The sequence below is a fragment of the Meleagris gallopavo genome, chromosome 10 (genome assembly GCF_000146605.3).
Source record: "Meleagris gallopavo isolate NT-WF06-2002-E0010 breed Aviagen turkey brand Nicholas breeding stock chromosome 10, Turkey_5.1, whole genome shotgun sequence".
NCBI classification, from domain to species: Eukaryota; Metazoa; Chordata; class Aves; order Galliformes; family Phasianidae; genus Meleagris; species Meleagris gallopavo.
In genome coordinates, this window is record NC_015020.2 from 10605850 (window position 1) to 10630480 (window position 24631).

General features: G+C 52.7%; 1 protein-coding gene across 1 annotated transcript; it reads right to left on the reverse strand.

Annotated features, from left to right (window-relative positions):
- Positions 1-76: 76 nt before the first annotated feature.
- On the reverse strand, positions 77-24480 carry LOC104912381 (myomegalin). Its single transcript, XM_019618562.2, is given in 40 exon segments — positions 77-608; positions 824-870; positions 965-1103; positions 1176-1313; positions 1529-1707; positions 1836-1934; positions 2049-2173; positions 2242-2419; positions 2492-2611; positions 2716-2847; positions 2990-3184; positions 3621-3797; positions 3889-4106; positions 4319-4370; positions 4560-4632; positions 4634-4796; positions 4973-5432; positions 5513-5629; positions 5731-5893; positions 5978-6090; positions 6093-6268; positions 6362-6513; positions 6619-6701; positions 10411-10538; positions 11235-11347; positions 11678-11815; positions 12352-12468; positions 12645-12727; positions 13272-13350; positions 14379-14525; positions 15377-15571; positions 15832-16011; positions 16283-16420; positions 16631-16744; positions 17075-17233; positions 17771-17986; positions 18099-18191; positions 18435-18554; positions 20360-20479; positions 23104-24480. Coding segments are annotated over 40 exon segments (6621 nt in total). The 5' UTR covers positions 24253-24480; the 3' UTR covers positions 77-575.
- Between the last annotated feature and the right edge of the window lie 151 nt (positions 24481-24631).

Consider the following 24631-nt stretch of genomic DNA (forward strand, 5'->3'; position numbering starts at 1 on the left):
ACAGAGCTGCTCCCTGGGACAGCCATCAGGTCCCTAGGAGGCTACAGGAGGGGGCAGAGCTGCAGGGATAGGCGTGTTGCAAACACCAGGACCCGAAGGAAACCTTTATTGGGGACTCTCAGGCCACTGAACAGAACATGTCATTTCTTACATCTTCCTCCCATGCTGGGGCCTTGACATGCCCAGGGAGGGCCCAGAAACACAGCTCCAATATCTATACCTCTCTCTCTATATATATACATACATCCATGAGCGGGGGTGGGTATGCAGCAAGGTTACACATGAGACTGAGTCCCAGGGTAAGAGGTGCTTGGCCTGGAGGGCCATGACACCCTGCTCTGAGCACAGTGGGAGGAAGGGGGCAAGCAGTGAAGCATGGGGCAGGCAAAGCCCAAGCCAGCTGCTGCAGTACCAAGCAAAGGCGGGTGAAGGGTACACAACTGCCACAGGTCCTCAAACCCACTAACTGCAGTGCCTGGGGCAGCGCTGGGCACCCCTGAGCCCTGTCCACTCCAGCCTTCCAGTGTAGGCCATTGTGTGGCCAGGGACATTGCTCCCATTGTTCAGCCTGAGGCTCACGCAACAGGCAGGGCTTGCTGGGCCTTCACCTGGTGAGAGAGCACGCACAGCAGTGAGGGCTTGGCTGGGACTGTTGTGCTCCAGGGACAGGAATGCAAAGAGTGAGGGCAGCCCCCAGGACTCACATCAATGCATCCTGGGCTCACCCCACCCTCTGTTGTCTGCCATCTGAGCCCAGCCCCAGATGAGGCCCAGAAACCTTCACCAGGATAAGGGCATACAGCCCTGTCCAGAGCAAACTCACCTCCAGGTTTGTCCTAGCCTTGTGCAGCACATTGTGAGTCCTGGTCACTGTGAAGGACAGAGGTACAGAGTCAGCGAGGTTCCTATGCCACAGGGTGACCTCAGGTACAAGGTACCAGGCCAGCGCGGCCGTGCCACATACATTGGCTGACTATGAACTGCTCCATGCTGTCCTTGAGTTGGGCCATGCTGTGGAGCTGCTTGGCTGTGCTCTGCAGAGCATCCTCCCTCTTGGAGAGCTGGGCACGCAGTGCCGTGATCTCATTCTGTAACGCCTGCTCCTGGGATGAGACATATGCTGTGAGCAGTGAGCATCCAGCCTGCTCACCCTGCTGGCTCCCAATGGTTCTCACCTTGCCCTGGTGCTGAGCAGGGCCAACGGGCAGCACGGTGCTCCAGAAGGTGGTGAGGAGTGAGGCACACTCCTCCAGGACACGGTGCAGGGTGCTGGCACTGCCCCAGAGATGCCCTGCACCTACACACCCCGGGACCTGTGGGGAAAAGGGTGCGGGAGCAGGTGCTGCTGAAGCACCTCCGTCTCCCTTCCCTGCTATGGGGATTGTGCTGCAAGGATCCAGCCCTAAATCACCCAAATCAGCACCTGCACCTGATAGCAGCCTGGCATGCCCACAGCCACGGAACAGATGGAGTAAATGGCAGATCCCTGCTTACTGCAGGCCCCCAGCCCATCCTGCCCGCCCTGTACCTCCTTTCCCGCGCTGGACAGCCCGAGTGCTGGGCGGGTCAGGCATGTCAACTCATGGGCCAGTGCCTTCCCCTCCAGGATGCGTTGCTCCAAGGAACGGTAGGTGTCCAGGCACCCAACAACATGAGCCCCTACCGGTCCCTTGCTCTTCTTCACTGGAGGGTTGGCCCTACACGGCTCTGTAGGGAAAGCAGGACTGGTGAGGAGCAGTGCTTGCTTCGACTTGTAGCTCTGCCCTGAGCTCAGCAAGGGTGTCATGAGTTTCTCAGTCTCAGGAGCACTTATGCAGGAGGGCTCAGGTACCCACCAACTGTATGCTGGGACATCAAAGTGTCAGAGTGTAGTGAAGAAAAGGGAGCTGCTGAGCTGGTGCCAACATCCCGCACAGGAGGAGATGGGAAGCAGCCTGGAACAAGATCCAGCTGAGCCCTGCAGATGGCTGTGGTTGCTGGGGGTTTCTCTCCCTCCCTGCATCCCAAGGCCAGGAGCAGGGCTGCCGAGCTGGGCACAGTGCTGGTACCTGCACGGGGCTCAGTGGCAGGGCTGGGATGGCTCTCGTAGACATGCAGCTCCGTGCGCAGGGCCTGCAGGAGCAGGCGGTGCTCCTCACACTGCTGCTGCAGGAGCGTCACTGTGTGCTGCAGCCTGCACAGAGGTGACATGTAGGTCCAGAGCTAGCCACAATGCCCAGCCCTGTGATCCCCAGACCTCACCTGTTGTTGTCCTCCTGCAGAGAGAGCCTCTCATCCCGCAGCTGCCGGATGCTCTCCTGGTGCTTGGTGAGCTCCTCTGCCAGCCTCCGATGCTCCCCACGCCGCTGGCCCAGCTCAGCCTCTGCCTCCCGTACTCGTGAGCAAGCAGCCAGGAGGGCCTCCTGCACCCGTGCCAGCTCTAGGGACACAGAGACATCAGTGTCACCCTGCTCAGCAATTCCTCTCTAAGACACAGGTGGCCCAGCCCTACCTCGAGAGAATTGGTCACACTGCAGCCGCAGTGCCCGGTTGTCCTCACGCAGTGCCCGGTTCTCCCCGCTCAGCTGCAGCCCCAGCTCCGGCCCTTGAGCATAGATGTCGCTGGGCAAACCTGCAGAGGGAGACAACTGCTGAGCCCCTTTCCCCAGCACCACAACATGCAGGGGGTGAGCACCCAGGGAGCATGGCCCCCAGTGGCCCCATGCAGTGTCGTACCACTGGCTTTGCTGGTAGAGGCCAAGCGGCGTTCCAGCTGCTCCCGGAGCCGGTCGTTGGTACAGATGGACTCCTCCAGGCGCTGGCGCAGGCTGCGGATCTCCACCAGGTGCTCCTCCAGCAGTTCTGCCCCTGCACACCCATGGACACATCTTCATGACAGCCACGTTGCCCACCCCACACCATGCCCACCAACCTGCCCCGCCTGCCCTGAACCTTCTGGGGCTGAGTCTCCCCAGCAGTGATGCCCCTAGGCTCCCAACACACCTCATACCTGTTAGCTTCTGGCTGCTTGGGCACCCTGATGGCAGTGCCCCATAAAGCTGGCCAGTAGCTGGCATGTCCCAGAGGGCAGGGGGCTTGGATAAGCTCTGCAGAGCCCCGTGCTGGCACACTGATGCTGCTGGCCTGTTGCCCTCTCCAAAGGGGCCCAGCGAGGCTGTGGGCTTTGCTGTTGGCAGCGTCATATCTGCATACACAGGGCAAAGTAGTGAGGAGGAGGAGAACAAAGGGCAGAAAGGAAGAATTGGGATGACAAACCCCTCTCGCCACATGCTTCTTGCTGTGCCCATCAGTGCAGCCCACTGTCTCCCATTCACCCTGAGGAACAGAGGCTCTCCCAGTGTGCGCTGACTGCACAACACAAGTTGGGAAGCCTCAGCCCCTCTTCTACTCAATGGCTACCCAAAGCAGCCTTTTCCAAGGGGTGTTCATCCCACCCACCCCTTCTTCTGTACACGAGGATCCACATGTCCTCATCATCCTCCTGTAAGAGCACTGGGAGTTGGGGAGAAGGAGAAAGGCCAGGGAAGGACATTCAGGCTGGGGGCCAGGGACCACGCAGCACGGTATAGCAGGGCAGACAGGACCATGCCCCATGCCCCATGCCAGGGGTGCTCGCTCACTTTCTCCCAGCTGCCTCTGGAGCACTTGCAGCTCCTGTTGTGCCTTGGCCAGGGAGCAAGCATGAGTCCTGCAGCAGCCCAGGGGCACAGGGAGACCAGTGGGCAGGAAGGAGTGAGTGGGTGCCAGTGCTGGCAGGGGGGCACTGTTGGGTTTGGACAAGGAGTCAAAGTGGAGGCCTGGAGACAGGGGAGAGATGAAGAGAGGTGTTAGTGTTGGGCTCTGTGCTGCAGCCATGCAGAGGGGCTGTGTGCCCCCAGCTCCTGGTACCTGAGAGTCTGGCAGGCTCCTCAGGGCACTGGCTGCACTCACTGGCTGCTTCCCCATCAGAGCAGGGCTCCAGAACATCAGACACAAAGGAGGTGCTGGTAGCAGAGCGGGACGACTCAGAGGGTGGGTGACTGCTGCCCGGGGACTCACATCGCTCCTGCAACTTCGCCTCCAGTCTCTCAATCACCTTCTCCTTTTCCTGGAGCTCCCGGCTGAGCCTGCAGAGACAGGGCATCAACGAGGCTAGTGACCCTGCACAGTTGTTCCCTGCTGAGCCATGTCCACCATAGCATCACACTGTAGTGCAGGGCCACAGGATGTCAAGTCCAGGGGAGCAGTGGCATCCCCAGCACAGCCACCCAGAGCACTATGGACCCTCATCCCAAAAGCAGTGATGACCCCCAGGGTGTCCCTCTGGGAGAGGATGTACCTCAGTGCCAGGAGCTCATGGCTAGATTTATCCTCCCCATCCTGTCGATCCCCTGAAAAAAAAAAAAACAAGAACAATCAAAGAGGAACCGGTTAGTGTCCTCTCAGAACAAACAGAACAGCCCACAGTAGGGCAGGTAGCCCCCATGTCCAAACGGTTCCAGCTCACAGCAGCACCCATCAGATCATCCCTTCCCATTCCCCGTGCCCCCACACCACCCAGTGCCCCCCGAGGCACTTACTGGTGCCCAGCTTATCACTGAGCCTCTCGGCCAGCTGCCTGCCCTGAGCCAGCTGCTCCCGGAAGCCCTGGCCCCAGGTAGTAGTCGATGTCGGTGCCGCGAAGGAGCTCTTCAAAGGAGCGCAGGGCATCGTGCAGGTGTTGGGCCAGGCTGCGGCTCACTCCACGGCCCTCACGCAGTGTTTGCCGCAGGTGGGAGAGCTCCCGGGCCTGGGCTTGGATCAGCGAGTTGTATTTCCTGTAGGGTTGGGAAGGAAGGGGTCCCCAGAGCTGCCTATATTACACAGCATGGACAGGTGCCATGGACGTGTGCACACTGTCCAGCCCTGGGGCTCTGCAAGCCACCACTTCAGGCAACCCCTGCAACCTCCCATAGCCCCCCCATCCATCCCAATACACATGCCCATGCCATACCCTGGCCAAGTAGCAGACTGTAGCTCCTTAGGGAAGCCCCCCCCAGGCTTGGCAGGAGGCAGCTGTGCCTCGAGGAGTGCGACACGGTGCACCAGGTGCTCCAGGTCACGCTGTGGGCACAGTGTGCCATGGCTGTCTGACTGCCAGCCCTCGTCCTCATCAGTGAGGCTGTGGGGCGGCGATACCGGCACGGTGGGGCACAGTGGGGGCCGCTCGGTGCCCGAGGTGTAGCCACTGGTGACAGAGATGGAGCGGGTACGGCGCTGCAGGCTCTGGATCACCTTGTTGGCATTGAGCAGCTGTGCCTTAAGGTCTTGGATGTGCTGGCGCAGGGCTCCCACATCTGGCTGGGCCACAGCCTTCAGAACAGCCTTGCCCACCCTGGGCACTCCCGAGCGGCGTGGGGAGCCCAGCTCCTCCCCAGTGCTGGGCTCGCTGAACACATCTGGCTCCTCACACTCTGCAGAAGGGACAGTATCACTTCTCTGTGCCAGGCAGGCAAGGCACAAGGACCCCCCAAGTACCCCTAGCTCTCCTTACCAGGGCTGGTGGTCTCATCACGGTCAGCTTCAGTCTCACTCCGTCCACACGTCTCATAGCCCAAGTCCTGGAAGTCCACTTGCACATGCTTGCTGAGCTGCTGGGCATGGGGCTCACCTGCTGGGCATCACCCCACCAACTCAGGGACCCCCTGCAGGTTGGGTGCATGCGCAGGGCACGCTGAGCTAGGCATACATTCCACCCAGCCCTCCACTCACGGAGCAGGATGTGGTACTTCTCCAGCTGCTCAGCCTGTGCACGGACCATTGCCTCGGAGGCAGCCAGCTTGTCCTGCAGCTCCTGGCACTGCTTCTGTGCCACCTGTGAGCACAGCTCCACACCCAGCCCTGGCCAGCTTCCACAGGGCACCATGCCCTCCACCTGCCAGAGGGGAGATGGGACCGTGAGCCCTCCAGCACTGCTCCATTCCTGTCCCCTTCCCAGTCCCATGGCTGCAGCACTCACATGGCTCCCATTCCCTCCACCAGGGCTGCTGGGGCACAGTCTCTTGGGCGCATCATCCTGGCACCGTGCCTCCAGCGCAGGGCGCTTGGTGGGTACAGCTCCCCTCTCTGCAACAGCCCCTGGCCATCCCCAAGGACACTGCGGCCCTTCCGCTGCATCCTGCAGGGCTCTGGTGATGGAGGGTTGCCCAGCCCAGCCTCCTCCTGTTCCCCACTCTCCAGCAGCGATGTGGCTTCGCCCATCCGCTCCTTCAGCTCCGCGTTCTCCAGGCACAGGCTCAGCATCGCCTTCCTGGGGGGCATGTGGTGCTGTGAAGGGCAGGCAGCAGCCAGGACATGGGGTGCCCCTCGCCCACCCACCAGTTCCCACATCCCAGGCTCTTGCCTGATGTGAGACACGGAGGAGAAGCCTGCTTCCTCCAGCTGTGCCTTCAGCTCCCGCAGCTCCTCTTCTGCCCGCAGCTCCTGCTCTGCCGGGGCAGGGGCTGCGCTCTTCTTCTCAGTGCCTCTGCTTTCCTTGGGAGCCCGGGAGCCAGTCTGAAGGAACAAAGGGCAGACGGAGACATTTTCAAGGGGTCCAGACAGCAGCACGATACCTTGCTCTACAACCTCTGTTCCCCATGCCATGCTGCCCATGCTTACCTGCTGGGTCACAGTGCTGTGAGCCACCTCTTCCTTAGTGCTGGTAAAGTCAGCATCATCAACCTCTGTCCCTGCAGCCTGACCTAAGAAACAGCAAGGTGCTCAGACCAGCGGCAACAGCAGTACTGCCACTGTCCACACATCCCCAGCAATATCCATGGCCACTGTGGGCAGCCCTTGGGCACGTGCCTGCTCTTGCACATGCCTGGAGCTGGGGCACCCCAGCAGGACGAAGGTCTCCCTTCCATCCCTGTGACCTGTCACTCCCTTCATGATGGAGCTCCCACTCAGCACCAAGTGCTGCCCCAAAGGAGCGGACCGTTCCAGCAGTATCACCCATCCCATCTCATCTCATCCCCCCCAGTCACTGCTTCTGCAGCACCTTGAGCTCACTGCATCAGCACTCAGTGCATGTCCCACTCACTCTGCAACGATATCCTCAGCTATGGCCACAAGCGGCAGCACCTGATGGGCAGGAAGTCTCACTAGCACTGCCCTGAACTACCTTGTGCAACTGCCCACCCAGGGGAGTGCACTGCCTTCCCCACCTCAGCACCACTGCTGTGCGTACCACTGGGTTCTTTGTGTGACTGGCCTTACAAAGCTACAGCACAGCCATAAGGTCACTTGTGTCCCATACTCGAGCACACAGAGGCAACAATACACAGAAATGTGTACAGGGGGCTGGGGGCCATCCTGCCCCTCCAATTCAGGCAGTGGGTACACTTTTCTGCTTGTTCCCAGTGCCTTGTTGCACGAGCCCACTTCCTCACAGTCCTCCCACCCAGTTGCAGGGCCCAGCCTGCTCTACTGGATGGGGATGGTTCAGGGCAGTGACATCCCTCCCCAGGGAGATAAGAGCCTGGACAGTTCGCACAGCCATGCAGGGCCAGGTTCTGCAGCCCCCACCAAGCTTGCAGAAGCCACAGCCACTTAGCCTGCAGGCAAACCCATGCTATCAGGGCTTGAGGTCCCACACTGAGGAAGCTGAGCATAGACAGGGAACACAGAGGAGAAGATGAAAAATCTCACAAGCGAAGGAGAAACCAGCAGGAAAGCATACAGTTACTAGAACAAGACCTGAGGACCAGCCAGGAAAACACCTTGCAGCAGGGAGGCACAGCGCCTGAACAGTGGCACAATCAGGAGACCCATTCATGAAAAGCAACTGCCAGGGGGTTGCTAAATAAATAAATAAATAAACAAACAAACCAGGAGCGATTCCCAGTCTGGGTAGATAGTGCCCCACGTGGCAGAGTACATTCAACTAGAAGAGGCACTGACAGCCATCAGACTCCCTTAAGGCAGGAAGAAGTAGTTGGAAGAGGCAGTAGCTCCCTTAAAGTGGCATCCAGCACAGCCAAAGCATAGCCCTGTGACTCCTCAGGGATACAAAGCCAGCAGATGCCAAGCCAGTGCCTGCAGACTTGTGCACAGCATGGGGACACAGCCCTTGGGCTGCTGGCTGTGCTGGAGCAGGAGAAGCACCGGCTGTAAAGCACGGGGCTTTACAGGCAGAGAAGCAAGGCAGAGTGGCTCACAGCCAGCATAGATGCCTTAGGGACATGGGAGTATCACCTCTGCCAGCACTTGGCACACTGCTCCTCCCTGCAGCTCTCAGCTGAGAGCACAAATCTCAAATGAGGTGAAAAAAAGGGGGGGAGTTGGGGGGAAGGGGAAGGGAAGAAAGAAGGGGAGACAGGTGCTGATGAAAGCAGAGAAGCATGTGCATGGGACGTTCACCAAGTGTTTGACCACTCCACAGGACCAGGAGCACCCCAGGGTGCAAATTCAGGGCTCCCCAGCACTCCCTGTAGCACTTGTAAAGGGGACAAGAGATGCACCCTGAGCTTTGTACATCACAGACTCCTGTAGTTGAAGGAAAGGTTACTGGCTGCAGGACTTGCCCACAGTATTGGCTGCAGTGGAAATCTTCACATCCTTAGGAACAGGGAGTGAGAAACAAGTCTCCAAAGAGACTGAAAAAGGAAAGACCTCCACAAAAGGCTGTGACACAGCACAAAGCACTGCACAACTCAAAAGGGTGATCTTAGGCATGGGTTTCTCAAGCTGGTCCTTCTGCAGGGCAGAATAGTGCACAGACAGGATACAAAGGATAAAGCAAAGCCCCATGGAACACAGTAGAAAACCTGGGACAACTCTGCTTGAGTGATCCCTCTGCATCACTTGACATCAACGACGGTAGCAGGGACAGATCTGCAACAAAATACAAGCATAACAAGAGCTGGAAGCTGCCAGAGCACCAGCTGAGGCCAAGCAGCCTGCACTGGGCCCTGGGTTCCAAGAGAGAGGCAGGCAGCAGAACAAGGATGGAGGAGGGAAGATGAAAAGATAAGGAAAAGGACATAAAGGCTCCTACAAAGTGAGTGGCAGAAGGAGAAAGAGATGATCCTACAGAGAGAACTGAGAGGAAGAGAATGAGATGAAGCAAGAAAAGCAAGGCTAACCAGGTACCAGAGCTGCCCAGCAGCACCAGCTATGACCCCTCAGGCCACATGAGGACAGATGAACTCACCATGCAGCTAGGTGTAGCCCCAGAGGGGTGCTGACCTGCTGCATGTGAAGGGAGAGCCATCCTGTCTCCTATCCCTGACCGAGCCAGGGAAGACCTCAGCAGAGGTGCAAGGTATGAGTTGTACAATGTGTGAAGCAGTCACAAGGAGATGTACAGCAGAGAGGTTACAGGTCCAGAAGGCAGAGCCCAGCAAGATGGAGCTCTTCTGCTCAGTGTTCAGCCTCCCCAGCAAACAGAAACAGATGTCCAGAGGTACAAATTTTGCTCCTGGCACTTTGGGAAATGATTTGGTGTGAGGAAGCCAACTCAAACACTTGGGAAGCACTGGACATTGGAAACATTTCAGTTCTTACACCAGCCCCAATACTCCTAGGAGAGGTGAAAGATGTCCTAGAAATTGTACGCAGTGGTGCCAAGTGCACTTGGTCCCTAGCAAAGCAGAGGAAGGCCTGGTCCAGCGGGCATGTGGAGCCTATGCATGAGATGTGCATGTTACAGACAGAAGCAGACCCAGTCCAGGCTCTTACAGCAGGGAGGAAGCTTTCCTGCAAAGGCACTTACAAGCCAGACTGTGGCAACTTACAATCAAGGGGAAAAACAAATGAAAATAAAAAATAATAAAAATCAGTGAAATCAATGCTGGAGTAGGATTTGGTTTGAACATAACTAATTGTTGATTCTACAGTCAAAGAGAATTGTGGAAGAAACCCTATGCAAGTGCCACCGGGTCTTGCTGCCCTTCTCAAAATCTCTCTGGAACCCGTATCTCCAAACACTCCTTTTGTGCCAGTAGCCATCAACCCAAGAGGGTGATGTCACTGGGTAGAAAAGCAGGGAGGGAATACAAAAATTCACACTCATGCACTTGGGAGATGAGAGAGAACATTTGGTGTTTCCTTCAGAGAAAGGGAATCTTTATTTGGCCCATGGGGTAGGGAAAAGGGAAATGGAAGGAAATCAACTAAAATGGAATGATCTGAATGTGCAAATACATCAGTGGGCACCAGGGTGAGTCAGACAGGAACATACATGAGACACAGGTGAATTGCACTGATCGCCATTTCCAAAGCAGCTCAAAAACAAAACAAAAAACCCTGCACCGGTTCTATCGTACCGTTACTAAGTACCAAAGCAACCCTCCCAGAGTCAGTGAGACAGGCTCGCTCAGTTAGTGAACCATTTCCGTGGCAGGCGGGCGAGCGCTAGTGCTCAGAAGGCATGCTGGGGTAGGACTCTCACACGCTCCTGTTCCCCACCTCCTATGGGGCCCTGTGTCTCCAGCCTGCTCAAACACTCCAAGCTTCTTCCAAGAGCTTCTTCCAGCTGTCCCCGGAGCTCTTGGACCCCTTCCAGCTCCACCTGCAGAGTGCAGTCTCTTGCAGCGCTAAGCAGACACACCACACAAAAAGGAACAGGGTTAGACAGGTGCAGTAAGTGCACACCAAATTGGCTCCTCCATCCAGGACTTCCACTGCCCAGACACAGGCTATGCACATTCCCATAGGTGGCTCAGACACCTCTTGCCTCCCCAGAGCACAACCATCCCCAAAAAAGGCTCCAGCCCATGGCAGGGGACCCCTATTCACAGCTGTTCTTCAATACTTACCGAAGTACTTCATGTACGTGCTCTCTTGCTGTCAGGTAGCTCAAATATCCCAGAGGCTGCAGCCCCATGAAGGGCAGGGGATTAGCATGGAGGACAAAGAAAGCAGTGGTATGCCACTGTGGGACAGCCTCCTAGATAAGAGCCTAGAGAGATCTTTATCAATGCAGCAGTTGGTGAGGAATTTGGCAGGGTGAAAACAGCAGCCTCTGAAACATAGCCATATGCGGGTGGGAAACTGAGTAGGGAGTGAGTAAGCCAAGGAACAGGGATGGAAATCCCAGGGCTTGAACAAGAAACAGCAACAGGAGGTTATATATCATTTAAAGCTGGCCACTGCAGTCTCTTTAAGGGAAAAAGGCAGCCTAAGATCTGGACTCCTAAAACAATCATTGCTTCAGGGTTTGCCCCACTGGCCCTCACACACAACTCCTGGCAACAAGCAGGGCAGCATGGAACCGAGGCAGCTTTACTTACCTGTCTGGGTGTGTATGAAACTTTACCAGGCTGCTGTAGAGCTGCCTCTCTGCTTGGAGAGCCTCATTTAGCCGATTCCTCTCAGCCACCAGCCCTTCCAGCATCAGTAACAACTGGTCAAAGGGAACAGACAAGATTAACACTCAGATAAATGAAAGTAGGCATCTGGCTGCTCAGGGATCCGGTGGTTTCCCCTTCCAGATGCACCAACACCTCTCTTGCTTGTACTGAAGCAATTGAGTATTGCCAACCCTTGACACCATTCCCCAAAAGTCTATGCCCTTGAGACAAACACCAAAGGGAACCAATGCTTTCTATTCTGTCTATTATATGCAGCCAGCTCTGAAGAACATGCACACCTCAGCATATCCAACAGCTGAGAATAAAGCTGAGCACCAGATAAAACACAAATACATTCAAACTTGCCCTGCAGGACACACTACCTGCTGCCTTCTGTTTCCAGTAGCCTCTTGTCCTCTCGACTCTGCTATGGCCACTTTCTCGCGAAGTACCAGCACTTCTTGTGTCAGCCTTTCCACTGCCGGAATTTCTTCAGGATCTACCAGCTGCATCTGCAGATCCTGAAAAGCAAGAGGCAGGAGGGATCTGTGGAGAAGGGATCAATAACAAGGACAGCTGGAAACTTGTGACCCTCCCTGGAATGCAGTTACCAACTTATTCCAGTGTTAGAGAAGACCTGGGTCTCCTAAGAAAGAAATGCCAATGCATCCAGCATGTATTAACCATAAACGACTGCTTGGAGCAAGAATTAAGAAGGAACACAACATCTGCTTAAAGTGCTCAAGAAAGTTGCAAGCAAGGAACAAAAAGTCTAATAATGACACTCTCAGGATTTGGGGCCCATAACTTCCAGCCAAAGACAGAAGGCTGTTGGCAAACCAAAAGCAAAATGATCCACAAACAGCCATGTTACTCTGAAGAGGTTCCTTGCAGTAGTAGAGGTACTTGGTCATGGCTATCACAAGCAGCCTGCAGCTCGGTTTCTGATGTCTTACCATTCATTGGAAATGACCACAAAAGACAGGATGCGGGGAAAGAAGAGACTCCTCTGCAGCCATCTCAGAAGAAGCTGACCCAGCACAGCACGTTATCTCACCTTGATGAGGTCCTCTTTGATCTGGATGGTTCTGGTCAGAGACTCTATATCAGAAGCCTGAACCTGCAGCTCTTCCTCCTGCGTGGTCACAACGGACTGGAGAGCAGCAAGTTCCCGCTAGGTACAAAAGAGAAGTGTGTGAAAAACTTCAGAAAGGTAGAACTGCACTGCAAGCTGCTGTTCCATCTCTCACTGATGCACACTCATGATGGGGGGTCCAAAACCTCCATGAGGGGCAGCCCAAGGGTCTCCTGTAGGCAGGAATACTGCCACAGGCTTCAGCACAAACTCACTCTGCTTTCCCTTTCCTTCTTTGCCATTAGCTCCAGCTCCTCTTTGGCATTAGCAAGATCCTTCTCCAGTTCTGCTGCTGATGCTGCAATTGCAAGGACAGTTTGATTACTGCAATGTTACCATGTGTCAGCTGCTCCCTCTGACTGCTAGACAGAACCCCTCTTTGAAAAGACCAGTCCACAGTGACTACACTCCCCACCACACCGCCTCCTACTAAATACTCTTCTTCCCTTCTTAATTCTTAAACAGCAGCCCAAGATAACAGAAACATCCCAGGCCTCCTGTCTTCACCCTGGCAAAAATGACATGTCCTGGCCTTAGGGCACAACCCAAACCAGCTGCATTATTCTCATCCCTATCTGAACCTCTAAGTCAATCCTTTCACTGAACGCTACACAACTGTTTGCACTGAAGTATCTCACTTTAAATCAACCTCTCTCTTTTCCACACACTCACTCCCAAGACATCCATGAATCATCACCCAAAGGAGAGGCACAGCTTTATTTCAAAACACTTGCTCTTGCTCCAAGCTCTTCGCTTTCTAATGGTTTCATGTAAGTATGCTTGCCCCACAGCAAAAAAAGTCCTGGTCTTGTTTGAGGACCTTGAGAGAAGCTGTCACTCACCTCCTTCTGTCAGGCAGGCGTTGTCCTCCTGTGGGGGTCCAGCAAGGGCTGCAGATCCACAAGCTCTTTGCAGTATTTCCTGAAAACACAAAAGCCTCCAGGTTTGCACTTTTACAGAGAATCTCACAGCTTCCCCAGGGCCCTTAAGACTGCAGCAAACCTGCTGGCTACTTTGTCGATGTCTCTGAAACACGACAAAGCAATGACAGGAACTAGTCAGACAGGGGGGACAAGAGAGTTGCACACAAGATGGAAGCTGTATGTTTGGGCAACAGGGCTCTAGCCTTTTTTTATTTGGCACTAAGAGGCTGCTGGCAACAAGCTTCTTTATACTCAGGATTAAGCAAGTTTCACTCAATTGCAGCAACCACATCTTTCAACTGAGATTCTGCACAGATCTATATCTTCATCCAAAGACATGGCCCAGAGGAACTATGCAGGTGGGAAAACACAAAGCTTGGCCCAAATACTCATATTGGGAAGTCTCCAGAGCTCATTTTCATCCTGGGAATAGAAGTGAGCCACCTGCTTGCAGCTGCTTAAAAACTTTCAACATGTCATCTCACCAATAAACCATTAACAGCTGCTGAAGCAGGGACATGGCTTATGTAGCCTTACAGTTGTGCTCAGCCTCAAAGGGTTTTTTAGCAAAGCTGCTTTAAAAATACCAACCCCAACTGTGGAAGAGACAGTAAACACCCAGCAGGCTCTGCCAAGAATTAGCGAGACCTAAAATTAGCTCTCTTGTCCCCTCCAGTATTTGACAATGTCAGGAGGGGATTACAATACAGCGGCACAGCCCAGCCCAAGGAAGGACTGGGTCAGAGCTGGAAGGTCAGAAGGCGGATTTTTTTCATACTCACTTGTGCTTATTGCCTGATCAAAACAAGAGTGACAGTGAGTGACAAAGGCTTGCGGAATCAAGGTCAGAGCATCCAAGCAACATTTCTGCTCCTCAGTTTGCTCTGTCACTCCTAAGCCTCTTTCCTAAACCCACTTTCAGTACTACCATTCTCTGTGGCACTCCCTTCTCTCAGTTCCTCCTGCGGCAATGCGCTCTCTCTGGAGCCCCAAGACCACAGGCAAAACAGAGTACATGACTCTTACTTGCACAGGCTGTTGTTTGTCCTGCTTCAGCAGACCGGTACCAGGTGCCTGGATCCCAACAGGCTCCTTCCTCAAAACATGCTGACGCAAGAGTTGTAACTCGCAGTTTCTTTCAGCCAAAGCATGCACCATCTTCTCAGTAGTGGCCTGGTTGAGCAAGAAAAATAAATAAATAAATAGGGCTGTGACCTCAGCTTTCTTAGAGACTACAGGAAAACATCTTGATATTCTTCTGTCACTTGATAATAAAAGTGTTCTGCAAACAGTCTGGGAGCTACTGCTCCTGGTCACTCAGTGACTTCACTGCAGCCCTCTCATTTCTGTTTGCCAGATAGCGACAGCCTCTCTGCCTATCTAACTACAGAGGAACAAGTCCCTCAGTTTCCCTCACCCCCTTCAGAAGAAGAAAAAAAAAAAATCAAGCAGGAGAGAAATGAGACGAGCGAGAGTTTGGCTTTTCAGACTCCTCTTTTCTATGAAAGGAAACTTGATGTAAAGTATCTCAATTAACACTGAATTGTATCCAGTGCGCAAGAGCAAGCAGAGCAGGAATTGTGGCATTACACGTTCAGGATCCTGCAGCAGTTTGACTGAAGTGTAAGTTGCAATGCAATGAGCAGAGCTTTCTCAGAGTTCTGATCTACACAAGAAACAACTGAGTCTTTCCTTCTGGTCTGTAACACAGACCAGTAGCAACCCCACCCATGGTCCCTCCACTGCCTCAAGACTGAGAACACGGATACCCAGGAGGATCCCCACCTCCTACCCCATCACACATAAACACTGACAAGCCACTCAGTGACAGGGATCTGAGAGCTGAACACTGCTACAAGTGCTCCTATCATCACGTGACCAACCTAAAAGCAGCTTGGTGGTTCTCCAGCATTCAGCAGCTCCAGACAGACACAAACAGTTACCAGAGAGCGGCTTCAATATGCGTAACATGAGGCAGAATCATCCACCCCAATGTCCCCACTGCAGCACTGCACACAACTCACTTTGTTCCACTGCTCCTTGGTGCTCATGGCCTGCAGCAGCTCCCGGATTTCAGCATCATGCTCCATAGTTTGACGGTTCCTGTCACTGAGAAGCTCCTGCAGCATTTTTTCCTTACGCTGAAGACGTAAGCACAGCTCCTCCGCTACCTCACTCTGTGCTGGGCCCAGCTTGCACAGCAGAGTTGCCGTGAGCTCCTAAACAAAAGGAGAGGAAGGGAGAGATGGAGGGACATTGCTATGAACAAACTGCAATCTGTTCAGGAAGAAACAGCTTTTCAGTCCAGATGGAGCTAAGACGACAATGTTTAAGAAAGCACAGGTATTCACATGTGCTGAAAGCAGCCAGTTTCCAAGGCACTAGAAACCACTTAGCAACAGGCAGCCAAGAAGCTCTGGCCTTGGACCACTCTCTCTGCAGACAACCTGGCTAAATGCTTGAGAGTCTAAGGCCTTACCTCCACTTCCTTGTTTCTGTCATGCAGGCAAGTCTGCAGCTGCTGGATGATCCCCTCCTGCTCCTTCTGCCTGCTGCAGGATTTGGCCTCAATCTCCTCCTTGAGCCAGCGAAGATTTTCACAAGTTGCTGACATCTGCTCTAGTTCCAGTGTTTTAGCTTTCAAGAGGCTCTCCAGGCTCTAAGGACAAATAGAAGGAGCTCAATCAGGGGCAGAGACTTTACCCTGAACAAAGACACACACATCTCCATCCTTTCCAGGCATCACTTTCACCTCTACATCCAGACCAGAAACACGAGAGCCCCAGGAACCTGCCCAGCACACAGGGACAGAGGAAGCCAGCACCCCACAACTGCTCTCCCTGACAAAAGACTGAGCATTCACATGAAGCTTTGCCTTGCTCCACATCGCAGCCAGGCTGGATTTGACACACCCAAGTACAGGGACTCACATGAATGGTGGCCTCATTGCTGGACAGGACATTGCGCAGCCTCTCCAGGTCACCTCCACGCTCTTTTATTGAAAGACGGAGCTGTTGAAGCTCTTGTTCTTTCTCCTCTAGGGCACAGAACTTCTCATCTACTGCTCTCTAAAATGAGAAGTGTGAAATACTCAGAGTGGGAAAGAAAGCTCTGCAGCTTACTGTTCTGCATGCAACACCTCAACTCTCCCTTCCAGAAGGCTTCTCTGGAAGAATGGCTTATGAGGAACATGGAGGTCAGCATGGGGCCGTACTGTTGATGGTAACCCAAAGATTAAGCCACGTGAAAAACAGGGATGTTTCCTCCCTTGTGCTCACCTCCAGCGCAGCATCCCTGTCGCTGACTCTCTGCTGCAGTTTCTCCAGCATAGCATCCATGGCTGCAGAGCTCCTGCCCAAGCTTTGCTGGCACTGTAGAAGTTCCCTCGATTCCTAAAGAAGAAGCATGCAGCCCAGTACAGCTGTTAGTCCAGAAAACCCCTGGACAGGAGATTGTGTGTCTGACCCACTCCCTACATTAATAGGAATTAGAACACCTGCACCTGGTTGACTAGGGCCTGTCAGAGCTCACCATGCTGTGAGCTGAGGTATTTGGACATCTGTACCAACTTCCTCATCTAGGAAACATAGAAGCATCTTTTTCCTTCTCTTCTTTGATGGGTATGTATGAAAGCTACAGATCAACTTCTCCTTCTTTGGTATTTGGAGATGCAGGAGCATAACTGGCTAGTTATGCTCAGTTTGAGTCTTTCTGAATCTCACCTGCAGAAGCTGTTCTTTGCGAGCCAGGTGCTGACTCAAACACTGAACTCTCTGTTCTTGGGCCTGCAGCTCACGGCACTTTTCCCACTCCACAGCCTGGATCTGCTGAGCCTTTTCCTGCAGCTCTGCTTGCAGCTGCTGTACCACAGCACGCAGCTCCTGTGAAGGAAAAGCACACACCTTGGCATTCAGTCCCCAACAGACCCGTGAAGAGTAACTGAATCTGAAGGAACCAAGAACAACAAGGACTGCCATCAGAGCAGCCAAAAATGCTCTGCAACACTGCAGCTTTCACATCTCAAAATACAATTTCATAGTGGAATTTATTTTCCTTCCCAGGAAATCCATCTATCTAAATGCTTTACTCTAACCACAGGCAGAGCTTTACAATCAGTAACAGCTAACCCACTGCAGCAGCAGATGTTAACTTTGTAACACTGCAAAAAGAAACAGGACATTTGTAACAGCTAGAAGTGTACATGCCACAAAACACCCTCTATCACATGTCTCTGTGGATCGTAAATCCCCAGAGAGGAAGCCAAGAAGACTAAAAATTCTCCATATTCAAGACAGGGTTAGTCAAGTGTGTCCACACTGGTGTAGGCAGAAGCGATGAATGAGAGCAGAGTGTTCACTACACTAATGCTTCTTAACTCTTACAACTGAGGAGACTTCCAGGCTAAGTGTGCGCCATACCTGGTTGTGTTTCCAGGTTGCCTCTTTCTGCTGCTCTTCCTCATGTACCGTGGTCTCTAGGAGCTGAGCAGCCCTCTTGGCTTCAACCAGCTGATGCTCTTTCTGGCGCTGAGCTCTTTTCAGTTTCTGCACCTCCAGCTGTGTGCAGAAAAGTGTGTTCTGAAGATCAAGCAGTGCCACTTGCTGCTCCTGAGATGAAGGTGTGCTCTCTGACATCTGACAAGAGAGAGAAACTGAGAAACTGAAGATTCACTTCACAAGAGGGATTTAAAAACCCAAATCCCTGCAGCACCAAACTAGATGTATTTCAGGCTTTGCCAGGACGTACCTGCAACTGCCCCAGCTGGCTTCTGTGTAACATGTCCTGCAGCTTGGCCATAGTCTCATTTTGCCCTTCAATGACATGATACAGCTCTTCTGTCTGTGAATCAAAGGATGGAAAGCAGTCATTGGCAAGCCAAGCATAAACTCTTCCATTCCAAGCCTCCAGCATGGACGATGATACATCAGTGCCACACAACACTAAAAGCTTGCAGGAACTAATTTAATGAGATTTGAGATGTACAGAAATGGCTTAAGCATTTATTTTCAATCACTGCCTACACAACTAGCTTCCAGTGAGCACCAACCCACCCGCCCTGCCCTGCCCATTCTATACTATTACCTCACTCTCCTTGCTCTTCAGGGCCTCATTCAGACTCTGAATTGTATGATCTTGTCTCTGCGATGTTTCTCGTGCAGATTTTAATTCATAATTCAATTCATTCAGCTTTTCCTGTAATAACTGAATGCAAAAAGATGTTGGTCTAATGCTATATATAAAACACCAGTAATTCAAGTCCACACAGCCCAGGTATTCACCAGGTCAAGACAAACAAGCCACCTTCCAAAACCCATAAGCACTGTTTGTGCTGGGTGGAGAGCAGTGAATAAACTAATCCTTCTTTCCTCAACATGACTTTTCCAGCGCTTTTAGTCCCTCCAATGCAACCATCACGTGCAGGGTGGAGGTTCCGTGCTTGGGTTCACACATCAGCTGCCTCCCACATACTGTGGGACAGGCTTGCTCAGATTGCCCAGGACCCTTCCCAATTCCTAGCAGGCATGCTCCCTTATGAGGGAAAAGCTACTTCAGCTCAAACACTCCCCAGTAGATCTGAACAACAACAGAAAAGAAAAATAGAGGGGGGAAAAAAAAACAACAACAACAACAACAAACCACCTCATTTGGAGAAGCTACACATTCTAAAAACTGTTTATGCTGCTTCTGATGTTGCCCAAAATACTGCAGCTGCACCTTTACCATTCTCCAGCCCCTCCTCTTGCTGCCTCATTCCATCACCCAGGTACTGTTGCAGCAGCTGCTGGTCTGCTGGCTGAGGTAATTGCACATTTGAGCCGACTACTGGATTATCTAGCCTCAAGTTCTGGCTTCAGAACAAAGGAATCTAAGGAGTGCCAGCATGCCAACAGCATGGCTACAGAGGGGAACGTCTCACTAGCTCCAGTCTTTGATTTACAACCTGAGACACTTCTGCCTTAGAATTTTTTTTAACCTAAAGAGAGTAACATCATCTCAAATAGTTTTAGGACAGTTCTCTGCTTTCACCAAGTTGTATATGAGCAGTGCAAACTGTTAAGCAACTGCTTATTAGCATTTCTAAACATGTTGCTTGTTGCCGTCCTTAGTCGGTATGCATCTGCTTTGGAACTGAATCAAGCCTCAGTTTCATCAGAAGCTGGTGCAGCCACATGATCTCTTCTTGTTATTCATCAGTTTACACACCTGTCACGTTATCTTTTCTCCATGAGACACTCCCCCTAAACTGTTTAAACACTTCACCTGCATTTACAGAGCCTTGGGCCTGTTCTATTTCTCTGTCAACCTCTGTGGACTGAGCAGATCCAACAGCTTACAGCTTACCTCAGATTACAGATATTGTGTTCCAATGGTTTTGTTGTTGTTTTTGTTTGTTTCCTCCCATTTAATCTCTCTGTTTTCTCAGTGGATATAATTTACCTTAGAGTTCAAGAGCATAGCCAAGAACATCTACTCCTTGCAACACATGTTAAATTTGATCTGCTTCAAGACAGCTCAGCTTTCCTAGTAAATAACCTTACAGCCTTAAAAGCTAAGTGAAGATGGGATCCTCCTCTGCATTGATCTCCCTTAAAGCTTGCAAAAAAAAAAGGAAAAAAAAGGCAGCAGCTGTTTAAAAAGGCAGGTGTCCTTCTCTCCTGCACCAGGCTCAACTTGTGCAAATCCAAGAGCGAGGGAAATAGCCCTGTTGTACCTCTGCTTCACCAGCTCTTGCAAGGCTCACCAGGCAAGTGGAAAGTTCCTTCAAAATCACGGTTTGCAAAAATAAAATATGAAAAATTTACACAGCAGAGCAGGAGGGAAAAAAAAGCAAATGCTTTTAACTCTAGGTACAGACAGCAGCACTAAGATCCCCAGCCAGCTCACACACCCTTGGCTGGAGAGGAGTTGCAGGTGTCTGCCTCTGGAGAGGCCTAGGGGCAGCCTTCAATACTAACTACAACAGACTCATTAGTTAGGCACTGAATTTGCTGTTTACAAATTAATACCTGGTTGGTAGCTTCAAATTGCTGGACTTTGCTCTGCGGTTCTGTAGCACACAGATTGGCTGTGCACTCCCTTGATGCAGAATCACCTGGAGCTGGCTTTTGATGTTCATCTTGCAGATTCTGGGGGGAAAAAGAAAAAGAAAAAAGAGAGAAATGGTTCAAATCTTGCACTGGCTTCTATTCCATTTGGCAGCCCTTGCAGACCTTGCAGTGTGGGCTCAAACAGGGCTTTTGTCTCTCCAAAAAACCACAATGGCCATGTCTGCCTCCCCTTGGGTGGTGGTTAGCACCTAGTTGCCCTCTGCCTGACTTGGCAGAGGTTCCCTGCAGCCCAAGGCTCTGCTGAGGCTGCCTGTCACTCCTCACTCTCTTACTGTGAACCCAGCAGCGTGCCCCGTCTCTAACTGCTGTCTGCAGGCTGATGACAGATCTGCTCTCCACACCCAAGAGACAACCCTGAAACCTCCCTCCTTCCTGTTTGCCCTGCTAGCAGCTTCAGATGAACAAAGCCAGCACTGAGCTGAACTCTTTCCTATGTTCTGCCAGACTTCACCCGCAACCTTCCATCCTTCCTCCCAATTACTCTCCTGCCAGGAGCAGGCAGCCACCCCTTGCTCTGAACCCCTCTGTTCGTGCTTCGTGGGGCCCCTCCTCACACCTCCCCATGCTCCAGTGCTCCAATTCCCTTCAGCCCAACAACCCATAGCAAATTCAGTGCCCCAGCTGAGATTTCACTCATGAGACAAACCCACACACTGGGAATGGGAACAGTACACTTTCTCCTCTACTTCTCCTTCCCCACGTTTTCCTCCTCCTTTACCACAGCCACCTCTTGTCAGAAGCAGCATACTTGCTTTTTTTCCCCCCCTAAATCAGTATTTTAAATTGTAAACTTCTCCTCAATGCCCTCTCTTCAGCACAGCTCCAGCAATGTCAGCACCCACTAACTGAAACAAAACACTTCTTTAAAAAAACAAGAGCAATAATCCCTGTACTGTCTAAGCCTCACATCTGCACCAAACAGCGGGTAAAGAGTGGCTGTGAGAGCACAACACTTCCCTGCTGCCAGCATCACGGGAAGTGTAAGAGCATGCCTGATGAAGGTTTGGCTCAATGGCATCTCCTTGGAGCTGCAGTGCTGAAGGAGGAGCATTGTTGATCTAAAGAAAAATGCCCAAGAGAATGGTTATCTAAGGGATTACGTGCCCCAGATACTAGATTGCAGCAATAAATGTAAAGTAGAACTGCAGTTTCACAAAGCAATAAGGGAAGTGTGATCCTATAAAAAAACAAAAATAAAATATAGAAGCACTGTTCCCTTATGCCACACCCTGTACTCAAGCCAGTTACAGCTTGAGTGAGGTCACAACATAAAATGGTTAGGACAACACCTAGCAGGGGGATTTTTGGCAGGGACATCAGAGGGCAGAGGCTGAAACTCCCCAAACCCTTTCCAAGAGGTGGGTGAAAAACCCCACACACGTAAGCCATAAGCACGTCACACTGACTGCGCCACCTTCTGTTCACACAGAGCCTGTTTTTATGCTGTAAATATACCCTTAGCTATGAAAATGAGCAGCCAGCAACACAGCATACAGCGGCAGCGCCTACACCCTGCTTCACATCTTCATTCACTGGCTGCAAGGGCAACGCTTTTGTGAGGCAGATTAGTTTTTAGTGTCCTACATCCCGCCCTAGCAATTTCTTGAGCCCAGCTTTATGGGAAAAGCACAAAGCTCAGGAAAACGCCTGAGCAGATGGGGCAGTAAGCAGCACCCACAGAATAGGAAGCATAATTGAGCACAGCATCAGTTGCCATAGTAATAAACAAGCTTTTTCCTAATCCCTGAGGCTATCTAGAGAATTAGGCAGCACTAAGGCTGCTAATGCGAATGCAATTAGCCTGACATGGATATTCCTGAATTGAAGCTGAGTGGGGCCTTCTATTCATTACAGAAAGCGGTGAAGGAGTTACAAGTTCAGCTTTTTGACTGCACCCTAATGACGATTTCATAAAAGCCAGCAGAACAGAGCAATCCAGAGATGCATGAGGACCACCACCTACATAGCTAACAGGAGCATTCGCTGCCTTTTCGCAACACCTGCCATTAATGGATGAACCTTTTCAAAAGGATCAGAAAATAAACCAATTATCTAGAATACCAACCCTAAAGTCATCCCCTGGCACAAATCCACCTGCAAGGAAAACACCTTTTCCTCAGGGCACGCTCCACAGCTCCCTGCACAGAACAGCACGCTCAGCTGATCTGAGACCTGATCTGCACAGCAGGACAATGGCAGCAGCGTGACAGGCAGGCTCCTGACATCCACCATTACCAGCACACAAAGAAAACACGTTTGCTGGAAAACACATGCCCAGGAGCTTAAAACTTTCCCTTTTGTTGTGGGTAAAAGTCAAATCAGCTTCTTAAAGAGAAAGCTATAAAGTGAAACTGGCATTTTCTCAGCAGAAAATGCAAAAGCTTGCAAGGAGCTTAGAGCTTGCTAGCACACTGCATTCACAGGGAGAGGAGCTTCATTTCCCAGAACACAAAGAGGAAATAGATGACAAGAGAACAACAAGGGAGAGAGCACACCTAAAAAGGACTGAGCTGCCTATTCTTAGCCCTTGGCTCAGCTACACGTGGCTATCTGTGTTATCTCAACACAGAAGAATGCCTAATGGTCCCAAGGGCCAAGCAGCAGGATGCCACTCAATGGAACGGCTGCACAATGACCTCTACCTGTACCCGCAGTGGCATATAATCTTCACAGAGGTCGTCCCACAGCTCTTGTAGTTCAGGAATCTCCAAGGGAAGACCCAAGGGAGCTCTGGAAAAGGATTTTCTGTCTGCATTCAGGAAACCAGAACCAGCATACGCTAAGCCAGCAGAAGCAGTTCCATCTGCCAAGTCACGGCTAAGCCTGGGGGGAGGCAAGCTGGACTTCACAGGAATAGGCAGCCTGCTGCCTCGTGGGCTCTGGATGGGCTTGTAGTCTAACCCCTTGATCAAGCTGAGCGCCAGCTCCAGCCTGTTTCCACTCAGTGATGAGCTAGGGGTCATGCGGTCCTCTGCAAAATCGTCACATTTCCCGTTCCCCTTCACTCCCTTATCCACATCTTCATCCTTCTGCTGCGGAGCGCTGGCCTCCACTGTTGTGTCCAGGGACTCAACAGAGGACGCAGGCGTGCCCTCCTCCATGCTCTCCCCATCCACGGGCCCTCTGGCGCCAGCAGACTCCGCCGGGTCACATACGGATGACTCCTCGTTGCCCATGCTCACTGACCATCGGCTGGACAGCCCGCAGGAGATGCTCCTGGCCACCTTTCGTGGCACTTTGCAAATCGCTTCATAGTCAGCATCGGCCACACGCAGCGCGGCACAGCCCCGGCACCGCCGCGGGCGGCTGGCGGCTCCCTCCAAAGCATGGCAGCTGTGAGGCTCCAGACCATGCTCATCTTGGTCCGTCCAGTATTCGTACCCAGAATAAGCAAAGTCCTCCTGAAGGAGGGCAGCGTACCGCGCATCAGGCAGGTTAGAAAGGTCCACAGTCCCATCTCCGGCTCTCTCATCCACGCCGGGCTCTTCGTTGTTCCTGCGGTACATGCTTGCGATGCAGAACTTGAGGCGGTCCTTCTCCAGCAGCAACTTCTGCAGGCGCTCGATGGAGAGGGCCTCGATACGTGCGATGACCGTGTCGAACCTGTAGATGCGGTCCAGCATGAAGGCACACTTGCTGCACGCGAACTCGCCTCTGCCATCGCGGCACAGCTCCCTGCCCAGGACGTGGGAGAGCAGCACCTGGAGGTTGAGCTTGGCCGCCGTGTGGAAGATCCATCGCCGCTGGTTGCCGCACAGCTCGCGGGCGCAGATCCGGCAGGTTTCCTTCATCCTCTCTACCGACAGCGCCCAACCCTCCCGCCGGGGCTTCTCGAGGAGCCCCCCAGGCCCGCACCACTCTCAGCGCATCTCCCGGGCGCCGCCTCCCTCAGCCCTGCAGCGCAGCCCCCCTTCACAGGGCCACACGCCGGGGCTCTCGGCTCTACTACAGAAACCCGCCACCTCTCGCCTCAGCCCCACCACGCCGGGGCGGCTCCTCTCCTCACAGCCCCCAGCCCTCAGGCGGCCCCTCTCCTCACAGCCCCCCTTTCTCCTCACAGCCCCCTTTCTTCCTCACAGCCCCCTTTCTTCCTCACAGCCCCCACCCTGAGGGCATCCCCTCTCTCCTCACAGCCCTCTGACCCCGGGGCTGCCCCTCACCCTGGGCTGC